A 17,536-nucleotide genomic window follows, 5' to 3' on the forward strand; every position below is an offset into this window, starting at 1 on the left:
CTGTGCACAGTGGGAGGAGACAGTCAGAAGCATCCTGTGCACAGTGGGAGGAGACAGTCAGGAGCATCCTGTGCACAGTGGGAGGAGACAGTCAGGAGCATCCTGTGCACAGGGAGATGAGACAGTCAGGAGCATCTTGTGCAGTGTGAGAGGAGACAGTCAGGAGCATCCTGTGCACAGTGGGAGGAGACAGTCAAGAGCATTCTGTGCACTGTAGGAGACAGCATATTCTGTGCACAGTGACAGTATTAGGAGGGTGTAGAGACAGAGGCAGAAACTGTAAGAAAAAATGGCTATGAAACTAGCAGACATTTTGAAAAAATAGTAACTCACATATCCAAGAACCTCAAGGACTTTCAAATGTAGCCTAAATATGAAGGCCCACAAATAGGCACATCACAAGGAGAACTGATGGGGTCAAACAAAGGAGGAATTTTGCGATTTTAAAAGAAGACATGTATGGTTTTTTCTCGTGATGTCTGTGCTTCAGCGGCAGTAGTTATACAAGTATGACCAGGTTAAATGATCATGCATTAGAATACGAAAGGCTGGAGGTCTACGTGAAATTGAAAACCAAGTGTGTTGGGAACAATAAGGCCAATAAAGTCCAGGAATATGGTTCTCAGTGTGTGAGCTGCTGCCGCTCACACGCTGCTGTTGCTCTTTGGAAATGGAGCAAGGTCAGCTGTGGAACTGAACTGTGAATTTAGGTTAGTTTACAGTGGCATTTGAATGGCAGCCAGAAAATTGTACAAGAGATTTTTTATTTTGCTGGGGCAGGGGTTAGCTGCCACAGAGAAAGCACTTTCTCCAAGATCACTCGCACTCTGGCACCAAGTGTAAGTTGAGAAATCCCCCAGAGCCACTCAGGTGTGATAAACTGCTGGAAGACTCTCAGAACTCACTGCTGTGCCCTCTTCCAGGGAGAGGATCTCGGTGAAACCAGCCAAGGATGGTGTAAAGCTGGCAGGCCCACAAGTGCTGGTGCAGAGTCTTCATTGTCCTTTGCCTGGGTGTGCTTTGTCTTGGCACAGACAATATGCACAGAATGTTGTTACAGGGAGGCTCAGCCTTTGCATCCACATTTTTATTTTATGTGTGCCTGATTGATTGATTGGTTGGTTGGTTGGTTGGTTGGTTGATTGATTGCCCATAGTGTTGACCTCAATTTTCAGGACAATTGACATGATGTCCCAGAGTCCTAAGCTTAATTTCACATGGTTGGTCTTCCTAGTGTTCCTTCATTATTATTAGACCTTCTAACACAACTGAGGCTCCAGGCTAATAAAGACCCCACCCCACCACAAAGCCTAGGGGAGGCTAGATCTTTTCTCCGGGCAAGGCCACATTCTGATTCCATACTGTACAGTGCTTTCATATTTAATTGCACCCTATTTTGAAAGAACTAAAAGTATTTTACTTTGGCCATAGTCAGTCAGTTCAGTGTTTAATTGGTAGTGTGCCATGTGTAGACTCTGGACTTCTAAGACTTAGTGTGCTTGAAAAGCAGAGAAGAGCAAGTCTCAATGCTGATTTCTCTATCATTCCCATTGTGAAATGTGCTGGATAAGTTAACTGAGATCAAGCGCAAAGTGAGAGGTACTGCTTACTTTCCTCTGTAATTGCTAGAAGTTATGCAGATGTGCTTCTGTGGTGCTGATCTAGAAGCTGTGATGAGCCTGTGCTTCACATGGGGAATGCCTGACCAGGAGCCTGAACTGGAAAATGCTTTCAAATCAGAAGCTTTTGAATGCCAATATGATTTGGGTTTTTGTTTTGTTTTGTTTTTTTGAAGCATTTTTGATTTGGGGGTTTTTAGATGAGAACTATCTGGTAAAATTCATACGAGTATTCAAAATAAAACTAAACCCTGAAATTGGAAATACTGACCCCAAGCATTTCCGATGAAGGACAGTCTGTCTGCACTGGAGTTCAGTGGCAGAGGCAGCCTAGCAAGAGAAGCTGCTAGCTTCTAGCAGCACAGCTCTACAGCATGGCCATAGGAGGGGTGCTGAGCTCAGAGGGGAGCTCCGCAGATGCTGGGATAGAAGGAAACTGCCTGGTAGGTCTCAGTAGCTGTGTTTATGCTGACCTTGCCTAGGGGACTGGAGACTGAACCACTCTTGACACCTCTGCTAGTGCTGCCATCTCACTCAGCTCCTGTGCCTCGCTCACTAAGTCTGTCTTACAAGGGCTTAAAACACACAACCCTGTCTCCAACTATAGCTCCTAATACTCTCCTGCTCCTTCTACATTTGGCTGTTCTCTGTGCTCCACTGTAAGGTCTAGATATTGTCCCATTTCTTTCTGCAACTCTCTTCCCACATCTTTGTTCCACTTACTTGAGAATCTTTCCTGCATTTCCTCATTTGAGACAACTTTAATTAAACTTTGTTTTTCCTACTGGCTGACTATTCTGTATCTCATTTTTTCTTTACTTTTCTTATTAGTCTTTATAACCAATTGACACATACTCAGTCACTTGTTAGTGTGTAGCATTTTTATGCTCTGTATGCATGCCATGCATCCACATTGAAGTCATTGGACAACTTTATGGAATTTCTCCTCCCCTGTCTTCATATGGGTTCCAGGGACTGAACGCAGGTCATCATATTTCCTAACCTGCTGAGCCATCTAACTGGCCTCACTTGTTTCCATCTGGCTTTACCAAAGTGCATCTTGACAGTAAGGAGTTTGTCTTGTAGTTTTGGTTCCTGAGAGTCAACATTGCCCTTACACATGCTGGGCAAGAGATACTGAACCATATCCCAAGCCAGGATTTTGTAATTTTTGGTGCTTGCCAATTCTCAGAATAGTTCCCACAGAAACTGCATAGGCACTAACTACTTATAGATCAGCTGAATGAAAGAAGGAAGGAATGAAAAATGGACAGATGGCATTACAGCCGTGACCTGCTCTTATTGTTTAATGTGGTGTCTAGCACAGCACACACGTATTCCAAGTCAAGCAGAGAATGAATGGTCATTTCTCCTGCTCACTTATTTTAGTTGTGTGAGGTTTTGACATAGGGGAGAAACACGTTTATCTTTGCTATTTGAGTGTACAGAGAAAAGGAAGCAGATGGGAAGTTTGACCTGGAAGAAGTGGAGTGCATCACTGCATGCGTGTTGTTTACTCTATTGGCTGACTCAGCGAAATGAATATTGCTGCTTAGCACTGCGTTGTAAAAGGGCAGCCATGACAGTGTGGCTCTGCCTAACGTTCCAGTAGAATCGAGAAGCTAGTAAGTTTTGCAAATCACTAAATTCATAATTCAAAACTCCCCCAATATGATTTCTTGAGATATATTCCCTCAAACTTCCTATCATGTGCTCTTAAACCCAGCACTTTTATCAAAAGCTCCCTGGATGCCAGCAAAACCCATAGGTATTGAAGACAAAGTGCTAATTTAAGAGGAAGCTGCTGAAGTGTGAATGACTTACTAGGAACGCTCTCACTTACTTAAGATAACATTTCCCAATTGTTAGTTCAGTTTTTTTTTTTTTTTTTAAGGGATAATTTTTTATCTGTCCCAGCCAACTCCTAAATAAATGAGACAGAGACTATAAGATTTATTTAACCACCGGGTGGTGTCTCGAAAAACCAACCCCCCCCCCCAAAAAAAAAGATTTATTTAACCAAGCTTTATAGTACAGTATCTGAGCATTTGTTAGTCTATTTTAATCCTGTGAGCTAACTTGGCTACCTCCCAGGTGTGTTCTCATGGTGTCTCTTTGACCCTTTCCTTATAGACACCCGACCCCTGCTGGGATTGGAAGTCCAGCCTTATTCTCTCCCCCCACTCACTCATTGGATGATCAGCTTTTATTGACAAATCAGAGAATGAATGGGGAACAATGTTTACATAGCATTGAAATAAGAGATTATTAGAATAAGCATTGCAGTGCCATGTCTGGATTGCAACCAGATATGGGGGCAGAGAATCAGCATTGGAATAACAAAGGATAATCTTTACACAGTGCACAATAACATTATGCCCACACCCAGTGGTGCCAACAGGCATGAAACCCAGGAATTCCCACAAACCAATTTATTTATGCCATGGAGCATTCAAGGACTGCCAGTAGGGCAGGCAGTGGTAAGGACAAAATTGCGTAACCATTGAATGCTACATGGTGAGGTCCATGTTCCATTGAGAACTTTTATCTTGTTAAATTCTAGATCTTCAGGGATATTAACATAGCACATACTGTGTGCCAGCTTGCTGTCACCTTTAAAACATATGTTATTTTAAGCACATACATTCTTTGTATCCTTCTAAATAAAACTAGTATTCTCCCATCAAACTGGTTCATTATTATTATTGTTGTTGTTGTTATTATTAGACTATGAAGACTAGTACTCTGCTCAGACTTTACAGTGGAGGCAGATAACCACACCACTGTGCTTATCTGATCACTGATCAAACAAATAGGAGCCATTTCCTCCCCAGTTAATTCCTCATTTGTTAATCTGTATTTTTGCTTTCTTAATATCATACATAGCTAGTTTATGTTTGTAATCTGTACAGGATGCCTGCGGAAGCCACTGTGCATTTCCCTCAGAGCGCCATTGGCACTTTTCTCTCCTCTTCTCTTCTCTTCTCTCTCCTCTCCTCTCCTCTCCTCTCCCCTCCTCTCCCCTCCCCTCCCCTCCCCTCCCTTCCNCCCTCCCCTCCCTTCCCCTCCCCTTCCCTCCCCTTCTTTTCTTTTTTCTCTTCCTTTATCTTCTTTTCTTTTTAATTAGATATTTTCTTTATTTACATTTAAAATGTTATCCTTTCCTGGTTTCCCCTCTGAAACCCCCATCCCCTCCCCTGTCCCCCAGCTCACCAACCCACTCACTCCCACTTCCTGGCCCTGGCATTCCCCTATACAGGGGCATAGAGCCTTCACAGGACCAAGGGTCTCTCCTCCCATTGATGCCCAATAAGGCCATCCTCTGCTACATATGCAGCTGGAGCCATGAGTCCCACCATGTGTACTCTTTGGTTGGTGGTTTAGTCCCAGGGAGCTCTGGGGGTACTGGTTAGTTCATATTGTTGTTCCTCCTATGGGGCTGCAAACCCCTTCAGCTCCTTGGGTCCTTTCTCTAGCTCCTCCATTGGGGATCCTGTCATGGACAGTTTTCTGATCAAGATGTTATTTGAACCATGTGAGCTCAGTGCACGCAGAGGCCAGAGAGTGATGTTGGCTGCTTTTCTTTCTCTCTACCATAGTTTTGAAATACAGTCTCTCATTGGACCTGAAACTCACGATTTTAGTAGGACTCAATGGTAGTGAGCTTCAGGAATCCTCCAGTCTCCACCTTCCAAGGGGTCAGATTACTGGCATGTACCAAAACCAACATTTTACATGGGTGCTAAGGATATATGAGCTTGGGTCCTCATGCTTGCACAGTCTCATCAGTCACTATTTATGACTTTTTAAAATATATTTTTTTTATGGAAGGTTTTTGAGATAAGGTCTCATTGTGTAGCCTATTCTACATTGAGTTCACCATCCCCCTGTCTTCTGAGTGCTGGCATCATACCCAAGCCAAACATTTTTTGCTGAATTTAGTATATGTATGTGCCAAAGGAATTTTTTTTCCTGTTTTGTGTGTGTACATAAATATACATGTGTATGTGTCAATATATATATATATCTGTATACATACACACTTTTCCTGAGAGGTTTTTCAAACTATGTTTTAACCCTTTTAGGAAAATGTAGTTTTCCTTGGCCTAGTAATAAGGACATGAAAAGATATTTAATCATAACCTTTATTGATATCTATAGTTTTTAATTTCTTATTTGAAATTAATACATCACATCTCAGTATACTTTCAAATTTTGATGTCTTGAAGATATTCCAGCTGACATTCCATTTTTTAAAAGTTGTAAAATATTCAGTACACAGAATTATTTTAACCATTTTCAGTAACATTAATAATGACACTGCAGTCCTGTCATCTGAAACTTTGTATTCTGTAGAATGGAAACTCTAGGTGTTAATCACTGGCCACTGTTCTGTCACCCTACAGTTCCCCCAGAGCATCACCCTTCCTAATGTTTTGAGCTTAACTACTTTAGGGACATTATGTAAATGAAATCACCCCGTATTTGTCCTTGTGGGACCAGCTTATGTCACTTATCATGATGCTCATGTGTCAGACTCATCAGCGACACATTTCATGTGTTCATCTGGTGATGGACCCTTGAGTTCCCATGCTTCGGTCCTGATGCTGATACTAGTGAGTACTGATGTACCAGTGAAAAGCCCTTTTTACTGTAAGCATGTTCAACTAGACGTACAGGAGAAGGGTCTCGTGGTAAACCCCAGTTCCCCCAACACTCAGGGCTGACACTTACCAGCATTATGCTGATGCTGTTGTTTCTTTTCCCCAACTGTTCTATATTTTCAATTTTGAATATTTCAAGTTAAATTCAAGGAGCATTTTTTTTTTTAGTCATAAATACTTACAGTTTTTCTTACGTGTAAAGGATTTTAAACAGCTTAATCACAACACCTTTCTTAAGAGCACTAATGTCTACAGAGTGAGTTCTAGGACATCCAGGGCTATACAGAGAAGTCCTGTCTGGAAAAGCAAAACAAAAAAAGAGCACTAATACTGTTTGCTTTTTGCTTTTGTTTTTGAGACAGTCTCACTGTGTGGCCCCAACTAACCTGGAACACTTAATCTTCTTCCTCAGGCTCCCAAATGCTGTACTCCCCACCCAGCTTCTAGTAGCTTCTTGGTTTAAGATATTTTGCAGCTTTAGACAAGGTTTAGTGAGTGTCTTACCTTAAAGGCTCTTTTTATCCCTTTGCTCTCCTTCTCATGAGTGTTCTTTAGCACAGCAATCATAGCTAAGTCTTTGTTCATCCAAGTCTCTCAGTCTTTTTGCTCCTGTTTTCACAGACTTATTTGAAACACTCGTTTCATTTATTGTGTGTGTACGTGCCAGAGCACACACGGAGATCAGAGGACAGCTTGTAGGTGCCAGTTCCCCCTTCCACCATGTGAATACCAGCCTTGACTGAGGTCGCCAGACTTGACAGCAAGCACCTGTGCCTGCCAACCATCTTACCAGTTCTGCTTTTTCCGTTCTTGTCATTTTTACTGTGTGTTGTGCAGGAGGGGCGATCACTGCAGTGATTCTGGTTGTTACCTTCAGTAGCACTTTGTTCTGTCAGGTGATTAAACTGAACCTGTTGCAGCTCGAGTTGGTGGTTTCATTTCCATTTTATCCTTACTCTTGTGTAGCCCTTACTCCAGAGGGATAGTTTTCTGGAATATTCAACAAAGCTGCTCTTTTTAACTTGAAGGAGAACTCCAGGATCTTCTGGGTGGAACCTCTGAGTGAGTCCTGGCAGCTGCTCTCTGCTAAGCTCACCTCCGAGTATTAACGCTGTGTGCACACAGCCGGGCACTTGACCATGACTCTGAGTAGAATTGCCATTCTGATTTTTAAATTTTAAATATATAGCTCAGGATAGCCTCAAACTTGCAATCCTCCTGCCTCTCTACCCCACACGATTGCAGTTACATGTATGCATCAGAATACATGGTTCCATGCTAAAATACAAAGTGACGGCTGGTCCAAATAGCATGTCCTTCTAGTCCTGACACTGCCGAGGTTGAGATGGGATCATCAGAGTCTGTGTCTAGACAAGGGTACATAGCAAGCTTTATTCAGGTCAGCTTGGGTTACACAGGAAGACCATGTCTCAGAGCAAAGTTCACCCCAAATGTTGCAAACTGGTAGTTTTCTAATTCTTTCATGCTTTCTACATTTATCAGTTTTAAAGGACTTTGCTTTAAAAAAAAAACTAGAGATTGTAGCAAGGTCAGATTTCAAACAAGTTGGTACCCTAACAGTGTCCAGTGGAACCCACTTGAGTTGTTTCTTTCTTTCCTGTGAGTCCCTGGACTGGAATGTGGCTGGTGGGCTTTAGTCCACTGAGGTTTCCTTCGTCCTCTCCATCACCATCTTCTCCCTTTCTCTCTTCTCTCTATCACTGAGCTGCCTCCCTGTCCTGTGTCATTATTCTCTCTCTAATTATTCTACTTCGGTACCACATCCAGTTGACTTCTCAATAACTCCTTTGCCTTTGAACAAGATTCTAGACCTTCCTTGAACATTCTCTGTCTTGGCTTTAGAGTTAAACAGTCCCTATCTAAAGGAGAGTACACTAGGAGAAGGATAAGTTCTACCTCGGTAAGCAGTCATATTTATTTAATGTTAAATTAACATTATTCATTTAACATTGCTTTTCTGTTCCTCCTACACAAACGGAAGCACACCACATGATATTTTTTTCTACGTGTAGGAACTCAAGAATAGAAGCATCATTCAGACTAGCCAACCTGTGCTGATACACTGGGAAAGTATGAGAGGCATCTGTTTTTACTGCAGGAAACCACGATTAACATTTTATTAAAAGACTTTTGGGATAGGAGTCTTATCACAAGCAACCAGGCCTTTGGATTTAGAGATACTTTTTAAGGAGCCCTGTGAAAATCAGTCATGCTTTATGTAATCATGTAAACGGGCCAGGTACCAAAAGCATTTAAAAAGAACAGAAAATGCCCTTAGTTTACAAACCCTGCTTAGTTGCAAAGTGAGTTTAAAAAAATATATGGTCAGAACTCTGTTGGTGGGTGGGTCCTGTGTCCACATTTGTACTGGTTGCATTTCCCATGTCACTGTTCTCTGAACAACATACACATGTCAAGTACTTCACATGTGCCAGCTAGTGCACAAGCACAAGAAGCAGTGGTGAATACAGAAGACACAAATCCCTGTTGACACTTGTAAGTAGGAGAGACAAACAACACACAAACTACATAGATGTGTAATTAGTCAGAAGATGATAAGGTGTGAAAAGTCTGGGGCCAGAGGAGCAGTGGAGAGCTGGCTCAGTTGATAACAGTGCCTGCGGCTCTTGCAGGGGACCAGAGTTCAATTCTTAGCATCCATGTGGTTTCTCACAACCTTCTGGGACTCTACTTCTAGAGGATCTGACTCCCTCTTCTGGCTTCTGTGGTCACCAGGCACACACGTGATACACAGAGAAGCATGCCAGTATAACACCCACACTAAGACGAAACAAAGGGCAGTCAAGGGAGGACTCAGAGAAGGCTGTAATGCGATCAAAGTTCACATGTTGCTGGGAGAAAGTCAGGAGAGAACAGCGGTCCTAAGGAAGAGCACTGTATCTGTTAGAACATGACAGAGTAGTGCAGGGAGAACTTTGGGGTAGTGAATATCTCTGTATCTTTTGGAGCCAGGAGTTAAGTAAGACTGGCTTACTTGTGTGCACATGTGCAGACATTCTCACCAAGGAGTAACTCCCCAGGAAGAATAGCTGGCAGTAATTCTGCATCCTGATTACAGTGAGAAGGTTGTGTATCTGCATGTGTGCTAAAACAACACAGATACATATCACACCCATATCAGATTCTGGGCCTTGCTTCTCTTCTCTAATTGTGTAAGACTTAGCCATTGAGGAAGGTACTGGGGACCTGTTTGTATTCTCTTCCCAGTGACTTGTGACTGTTTAGAGAACAGATGCAGAAAGCCTTGGGCAGAATTGGGGATAATACTTAGGCATGTTATCAAGAGATCTCGAAATCTGGTGGCTGTTCTCCCCAGTTGGTGATGCTAGACAGGGTGGAAACCAGCGTGAGAGGTTGCTGGCTTCTGGGAATTTTGGGGGGTGGAGCTCATAGATTGCATTGCTGTGTTGGATTGTGAGTCTGGGAGAAGAAATGTACAACATGGACCACTGGCAAGCTGGACAGACTGTAAAAAGAACCCCCAGCACGCCCAGAAGCCCTCTGTGTGTTTCTGCCAGGAAACAGAGCACCAAGCCTGCTTCCTCCACCCTGCAGCACCCTGACCTTCACGTCTGAGGACAATAGGAGAGCAGAGTGAGCACTCTCATTAACCTGCTCGCGGGCAGCTGGAGTTATTTTGGCCTCACCCTGGCTCTTTTGGAAAGAAGCGTTTGTTTGATAAACAGGAAGTTGTTTCCAGGGCTGTAGGAAGAACAAATGATAGAACCAAGTAACACTCTAAAGGGTAGCTGGCTCTAGTTAGTTTGGAAGGGCAGACATGGTTTCAGGCCACCACACAAGACAGGCAGAGGCTGTGCTCACCTTCCATCTCAGGAAACACAGTTTTGCCCATTGCTTGACCTGCCGTGGTTTCCATCAGCTCTGAAGAATGGAGACAGTCTGCATAGAGTGGAAAAGTGACTTATTTTAAGAAATGTTAGCTCCCTTCCTCTGTTCTATTAGTGGCATACCTCTAAGACGCCAGTGAGGCTGCTGGTCTAGGCAAGCAAAAACTGGCCTGTGTGTTTTGTTCTTTGAAAGGTTCGATCCTGAATATACACAGCATATCCCACCTCCACTTGGTGCCCCAGTAGACTGGGACAGAGTGAGAGTGAATTCTGAGGCAGGTCTGTGTGCTAGTGCTGTAGTGTTTTTGAACTGCAGACTCCATTCATTGTTCTGTCACCCTCAGAGGGTATGTGAGCCTCAGAGTGCCACTGATGTTTGAAAGACTTCATGAGCGAGCACCTGAGGACCCATGGCAAGTGACCTGCCATGACTGGTAAATGGGAAGAGAACTTCTGCTCCACTTTTGATAAGACCTCAAAAGGAAAAGAAATGCATTTCTGTTTTAGCTGGCTGGAGCCATGTTACAGTTAAAGAAAACTTAAATCCAGCATCACATTTCAATAATAAGCTGCTAGTTAGTGGTGGGAAAGGTCTGCATGGCAGACTTTACATAGCAGGTGTCTCCTTGATGTCTGCTGAGGGAAGGAAGGGCAAGAATCAGAAGCAGATCAGAAGCCAAGGTCTGGGGACAGTTGAGACTCTATCAGGGCTGGCATTGGTAGCCAAGACACAGGAGAGCTGGCTCACCAAATGGCCTGGAGGAAGCTGCTTGTAGCTGGAATCCCGATGAAGTTCCAATAGCTGGAATCCTGGTGAAGTTCCGACTGCTGTTCTTTGACTGTTGAGTGGAGTCAGAACCCACTGTGTGAAAGTGCCCCACTGTTGATTCAGATCCTCTGACTGTATAAGTGTAGGCTGGCTACTGTTCTGGGTTTCTCCCTCAGAGGTTAAATATCCCATCTGGACTTGAATATTTGCTTCCTGCCCACTGAGTCTGTAGGAACATAAAGCAACCATTTGTCAGCAGACCACTGAAAGGCAGGTTTCTACAGGGAATGAAACTGCAGGCCATTGGTTTCCTGGCACACCCACCTGATCTGAGACTGAGAGCAAACTAATGGGTGGGGGGAGCCCAGTGGATGAAAAGAAAAGCTGAGGCTAAGGTGTGAATGCTCATGAGCCTAGAAGACAGAGCTGGAGGAGAGGAGCACAGAGCCCAGCGAGGAGCAGCGGAGTCAAGTGCTGGACTAGGGGAAGCCTGACGTGCCACAGCTGCTTAAGTGACAGCCACAGCTACACCCACAGTTACAGCAGCAGTAGGTGGATATTTGTAGTCACAGTTCTGGGTGGTGTGCGTATCCCAGGCTACCCAGGATGCTGCCACTGATGCCTTCCACCCGGACCCCTGTAGTGATGAGGGTTCTGAGCAGCACAGGCAGCTGTTGGAGAGCTTAGAACTCTTCACAAAATTCTTAACTATTCCCTGCCATGGCGCTGAGTGAACATGTAATAAGTGTGTTTTTAAATGTTGAAAATTCAAGATTTGTTATATATGGTAACTCTTAAGAGTACAAGTTTATCCCCAAATGCAGGAGCTTTTTTCATTGGTCCTGGCTTGTGACAGTTGGCTTCCATTTAACAGAGCAAGGGGAGGTGAGGCTGTTGGCAGCATAAATGTTTTATCCAAGGACAACCAATGTGTCATTGTGGAGATAAAACAGAACTAGGCTGCACTCCACTAGCCTGAATTCTATAACAAGTTTGAGAATTTTCCAATTATTTTAGAAAAATAAGGTACTTAGACATTTATAAAAAAGTTTTTTTTTTTTTAATGAAAGAAAATCCCTTATTTTGGAAATCACAAAATTAATCATTCTGTCTTGTTTGAGAAGCTTTGATGTGTTTTGGTAATTAGTGTTTACTGCCAGAGGAATGTCTCTTGGGCATTTTAATTAGTGGGTGGCATGGCCCAATGAGCTTCTGATGGTAACCCTTCAGAAGAGTTATTCTTATGTTTCTCAAGAAGAGCGGGCTCCTCAAAGCTCTTTAATTAGGTCAAGTTTAGCAACTAAAACATATTATTAGAATAATTAGGCCCCTCTTAAGGGAATGGGGGGGTGTCAGGGAACAGGTACTGTTAGAGAGGGATCGCTTAAAATCTAGTGTCCTGCCTCTGATGAACGTCCAGTTCCTGGGCAGCTTGTGGAACACTGCTGTCTTCAGTCAGGGACTTTCTATTCAGAGCTTTCCCCCACCCCCACCATGGATCTCACCAGCAGCCTAAGTATGCTGGGTATAAGCTCTCCATTCCATTCTGGCCTCTGAGTGAAGCTGTCTCTTACCTCAGGCCTAGAGTCTTATTGTCCTCTCCTTTTTTTTCCCCATTAAGTTGCAAGTAACTGTGCTGGGTTTCTTGTTTGTTTGTATTTGGTTTTGTTCTTAAGGGAACCACTTTAAAGATTTACGTATAGGAAACAAAACATTATAACAGATCTTTTAAGGGTTGTTTGCTTTGTTTATTTTTAGTGATTTCAAAGTCTCTTCCTAGGTGGCCCAAAGCTGGCCTCAAACAAGATGTCCCCTTCCTCAGTCTCCCAGGTACTAGGATGATAAGATTCTTGCCACATCTGGCTTGATTGATCTTTCTTAGTAGTTATATACGTATAATAATGTGTGTGTGTGTGTCTTTTATGTGTCTGTGAGTGTACATCATTATTACACTCTAGAATCATGTCCCTTGCTTTCAAAATGCACTTTATATATCTTCTAAAATCCGCCATGTAAGTGGATTCCCCTCGTTGCCGTGCTTGGCCCTTCTCCCTGGTTCTTGGCTGTCTTTCTCTGTGTCTTTGCAGTTATCTCTAATGGTAACACTTTACCCTAGATTCTGTTTTCTTACAAGTTTAAAGAAAGATAGCTATCACTAGTCCTCTGGGTGAGGTGTCACCAAAATAATTGAGTGATTTCAGTGAACCACTATTAACAGGCAGTCATATGTACATTCATATTGCTTAATTTTTCACTTCCTTATCTCAGGATCATATGATAACATTCTGATGGCAAATGAGTCCTTCTTCAGCTAGATCTCTTAGTTAAAGGACTTTTCACAGGTTATTGGATATTTTCAACAGAACATGCTATGACATTCTGTGTGTGTGTTTGTGTGTGTGTGTGTATGTGTGTGTCTGTGTGTGTCTGTGTGTGTGTGTGGTTGGTTTTTCAAGACAGAGTTTCTCTGTGTAGCCCTGGCTATCCTGGAACTCTCTCTCTCTGTAGACCAGGCTGGCCTTAAACTCACAGGGACCCACCTGCCTCTGCCTCCTAAGTACAAGGATTAAAGGCGTGCACCACCCCACCCAGCTAGTATACACTCTTCACTGCTGAGCCATTTCTTGTCCCAAGGCTGACATTTATAATCTGTTAACTGTCATGATGTAGAGTTGGGTTAAAAGTATCAATGATGCTGGCTCAGTGTAAACCTAGTATCTTACTCTAAGGTACTAGGAATATACTTTTAAAACTTGCTATAATGGCTATGGAACCACCAAATTGTTTTTCAGTCTTGAGGATAGCCTGATCTCTAATATTATAGAGTCTGTTACAGGTGAGGGCTTTTTTAGAGGGGTGTGTGGGGGTGTTACCCTCTATTCTAGCCACTCTCTATTGATCATTTTTCTTGGTGAAAACTTCATATTACCTATAAAAATTAATATTTTAGTTCTAAGAAGTGCAGATGCAGATATAAAGATTTATGTGCCATGGTAAGTGACTCAAGTATGCTTTTTTGTGTCCGATTATAGGACTTTAAAAAATAAGAGAAGCTAGGATGGACAGAGCTCTACATGAGGCCAATCTTCCACAGTGTAGTGTCTGCTCCAGTCTCAGGATTGGTTGCTAAGACTCTGCTTTTTGACACACTCTTCAAACACAGGAAATGCTTCTGATGCTTATCTTCATGTGTTTGCTAATGTGCATATAATCTTTTGCAGGGGGAGTTGAAAAGGAACATGTTAAGTGTTATAATTCTGGAAAAGTACCATTAAGCCCTGAGAACCCTTTTCCAATGTGTACTTTCTGTTTGTGTGTGGTTTTGTGTAGGGGAGGGCAGGGGTCCAAAACAGGGTTTCTCTGTGTAGCCACGGCTATACTGGAACCGGATCTTTATGCCAGACTGGCCTTAAACTCAGAGATCCAAGTCCCTCTCCCTCCCACCGAGGGAGTCTGCCACCACTGCCAGGCACATATGTGCTCGTCCTATGCACCCTCACAGCATCACAGCAGGCTCAGGCTTAAAGTGGTTTGGGCTCAGGTGCTAGTGAACTTCATTGATGTGCACAGGAGTGTGCCTTATTCCCCTTCAGCTCTGTTCAGGTTTTGTCGGTTCATTTGTTTTAGATGTACTTACATATGTAAATACATGTTTCACCTGCACGTCTATGTGTGCACCACATGCACACATATACCTGATACCTGTGGAGGTCAGAGGAAGTCCTCAGATCTAGAGTTGGATTAATAATGACTCTGAACCATGTGCACTGCTGAGCTATCTCTCAAGCCCCTCTGTTCACTTTTTAACTCTGTTACCTGATGCATACTCGCTTGCTCCCTTAAGCTGCCTGAGGGGCTCTGCCAGCATCTTGGGTGGGACTGACTCTGCTCTTATTCACCACAGACCACTTGGTAGCCCATGGAAGAATGGCAGAGAAGGAAGCTCGGCGGAAGTTCAAACAGATCGTCACAGCGGTGTATTTTTGTCACTGTCGGAATATCGTTCATCGTGATTTAAAAGCCGAAAACTTACTTCTGGACGCCAATCTGAATATCAAAATAGCAGGTGAGGTGTGTGTGTGCACGCACGTGTGCGTGTGTGTGCTGAAGACGGGAGTCATTGGTTAAAATAGGGACAGTTTAGCCTTTTTTTTAAAATGAGAGCTGGAGCTTGTTCATGCTGAGGGCACTTTTCTCACTGAGCTACACCCCCACTCCAGACTTCGCTTTAATAACCTGAAAATTAATAAACTTCCAAAGCACATTTTAAAATATAGTATTAGCAGGAACTCTTTTGGAAGAAAGAAAAAGGTAGTATTTCAAATTCTATTACTTTGATAAATCCTTTGTCAATAATGAGAAGTAAACTATTTTTTTAAAGCAGGAAGGAAAACTGCTGAAGTGATGTGCTCAGCTTCTCCTGCCAAGGCTGTTTTCACGGCCACAACCACAGCCCCGTGCCCATTCCACAGGCTGTACTTTACCTGCAGACTCTAAAGTTCATTTGAAGCGGTCTCATCTTTTTTTAATGAGAAAAGATGGGTTTAGGATATGCAGACTGAGCCGGGCGTGGTGGCGCACGCCTTTAATCCCAGCATTTGGGAGGCAGAGGCAGGTGGATTTCTGAGTTCGAGGCCAGCCTGGTCTACAGAGTGAGTTCCAGGACAGCCAGGGCTACACAGAGAAACCCTGTCTCAAAAGACAAAAAACAAAAACAACAACAACAAAAAGGATATGCAGATTATCCTGAGTATTTTCTCCTCCTACATACATAGATACCTGCTTCCAGCTCTCTTAAGCCGGTGCGTGAGCTACTCAACCAGTTTTAACCTGTTTTTATTTCAGTTCATCCCTCATCATGTCCCACCACTCTGCCCGGCTAACTTGTACACTCCTTCCTTACTGGCTTATACTTGTTGCTCTGACCTGTCAGCATTTGCCGGACAGATGCAAGTCCATCTCCTACTGATTAGCAGACAGAGAGTGTATAGCAACTATAAATAGAAAATAGGTGGGTTTTTTTGTTCTTTGACAGTTTCTATTAATACATTGTATGTCCCTTATCTCCCAGAGGAAAATAAAGTAGTTTGTGCTGAAACTGAAGTATTGTTTGACTGTAACCGCCTTGCACAGCCAAGGACTCAAAAGCTGTCCTCAGATTTTCCTGTAAGCAGGGCAGGAGTTGAGAGTTCAGATTTATATCTTGTTCGAGGTCAAAGCACCTGAGCAAGGCCCTGCCAGCTGTGGTGCTTCTGTCTCTTAGGGGCAGACCTATCCTTTTAAGTCCTGGGAACAGTGTGTTTCCATCCCGGTCTCAGACTGACGGCTGTGCTTGTGTTCTGAAGCTCCCATAGTCTTCCACTGGGTTGGGCCTTGGCATGACACAGCAGGCAAGAGTCAAAGGCTTTCTTTATGGCTGGAGACTAAGCCAGGCACTGTGACTCGTCCTGCCTTCGCCTGTCAAAGGACATTACTGTGCAGGAAACCTTGGTTTTCCTTTGTCTTCATGTCAGTTGTGGCTGTTTCCGTAGAATTAGGTAATGTGGAAAGACCTGGCAATGTCAAACCTTCTTTTGTAATTACCTTTTTTTTGTAGCTTCAATGAAATGAACTGTAAACAGCATATACTGAAGCTCTCAGAACTCAGACATGTGACGTGGGATTTGAAGGCAGTCTGGATGCATTGCAAGACCCTGTCTTATTAAAAAAACAAACAAACAAACAAAACAAAACAAAACAAAAAAAACTGCATTGCAACAGGCCTCTTAGCTCCTTACTGTTGGTGAAACAAATTAGCACAAACTCCAAGGCTGCAAGTAAGGTGGTGTTCTAAGTCAGCTCTGGAGGTCAGTAGCATAAGGTTCCTGGAGGACCTAGGGGGAAAGCCCAGATTTTTGCCTTTTTTACCTTGTAGAGCAAACCTGCCTTTCTTGGCGCAGGTGCCGTCTTCACAGCACTCCCTAAACTTCATGGTTCCATTGTGGTGACTCTGTTCTCCTGATTCCTGGTACTATAAGGAGCCCTGTCATTACATCAGGTCCTCCTAGATAATCCAAGACTACCTCTGCAGTTTCCTGATATTGACTTGGTCACTTCCATAGAGAGCTCCTTTGACATTCACAAGGATAGGATGCTTGCCACATGGGTGTGTTGGAGGACACAAGCCATTCCCATGCCATCCCCAGAGCCATTCCCATGCCATCGGATTATTAAGTAGTTGAAAGAAAGCCCTTCTTTATATTTTATAATTGTATTCTGCATATGTGACCTAAGTTTAAAGTGTTTTTTGGTTTTGTATTGTGTTGTGTTCTTTTTATGCTTAGTTCATGATTTTACGTTAGGGTCATTCTGATTAAGTTAAGGAAAATTCCTGTGTCAGTTAGTTTTTTCTGGAGAAACCAAAAATAAAAGCAAAGGTCATTGATAATTGAGACTAAAATTACTGAAAAACTAGTGGAAGGTGATTTAAAAAAAAAAATTGGAGGGGGGGGGGGACTGGAGAGATGGCTCAGTGGTTAAGAGCACTGACTGTTCTTCCAGAGGTCCTGAGTTCAATTCCCAGCAACCACATGGTGGCTCACAACCATCTGTAAT

At 43.3% G+C, this 17,536-nt stretch overlaps 1 protein-coding gene across 2 annotated transcripts in view; it reads left to right on the plus strand.

The window, feature by feature from the left end:
* The window catches only part of Sik3 (SIK family kinase 3), a 204,429-nt gene that overhangs the window by 119,769 nt on the left and 67,124 nt on the right, over positions 1-17,536 (plus strand). For both annotated transcript variants that reach the window (XM_021173280.2, XM_021173281.2), the window contains exon 4: positions 14,847-15,008. In XM_021173280.2, the coding sequence (XP_021028939.1) occupies positions 14,847-15,008 (162 nt within the window). The remainder of the gene's footprint in view (positions 1-14,846; positions 15,009-17,536) is intronic.

Source organism: Mus caroli, chromosome 9 (assembly GCF_900094665.2).
Source record: "Mus caroli chromosome 9, CAROLI_EIJ_v1.1, whole genome shotgun sequence".
Classification (NCBI taxonomy): Eukaryota; Metazoa; Chordata; class Mammalia; order Rodentia; family Muridae; genus Mus; species Mus caroli.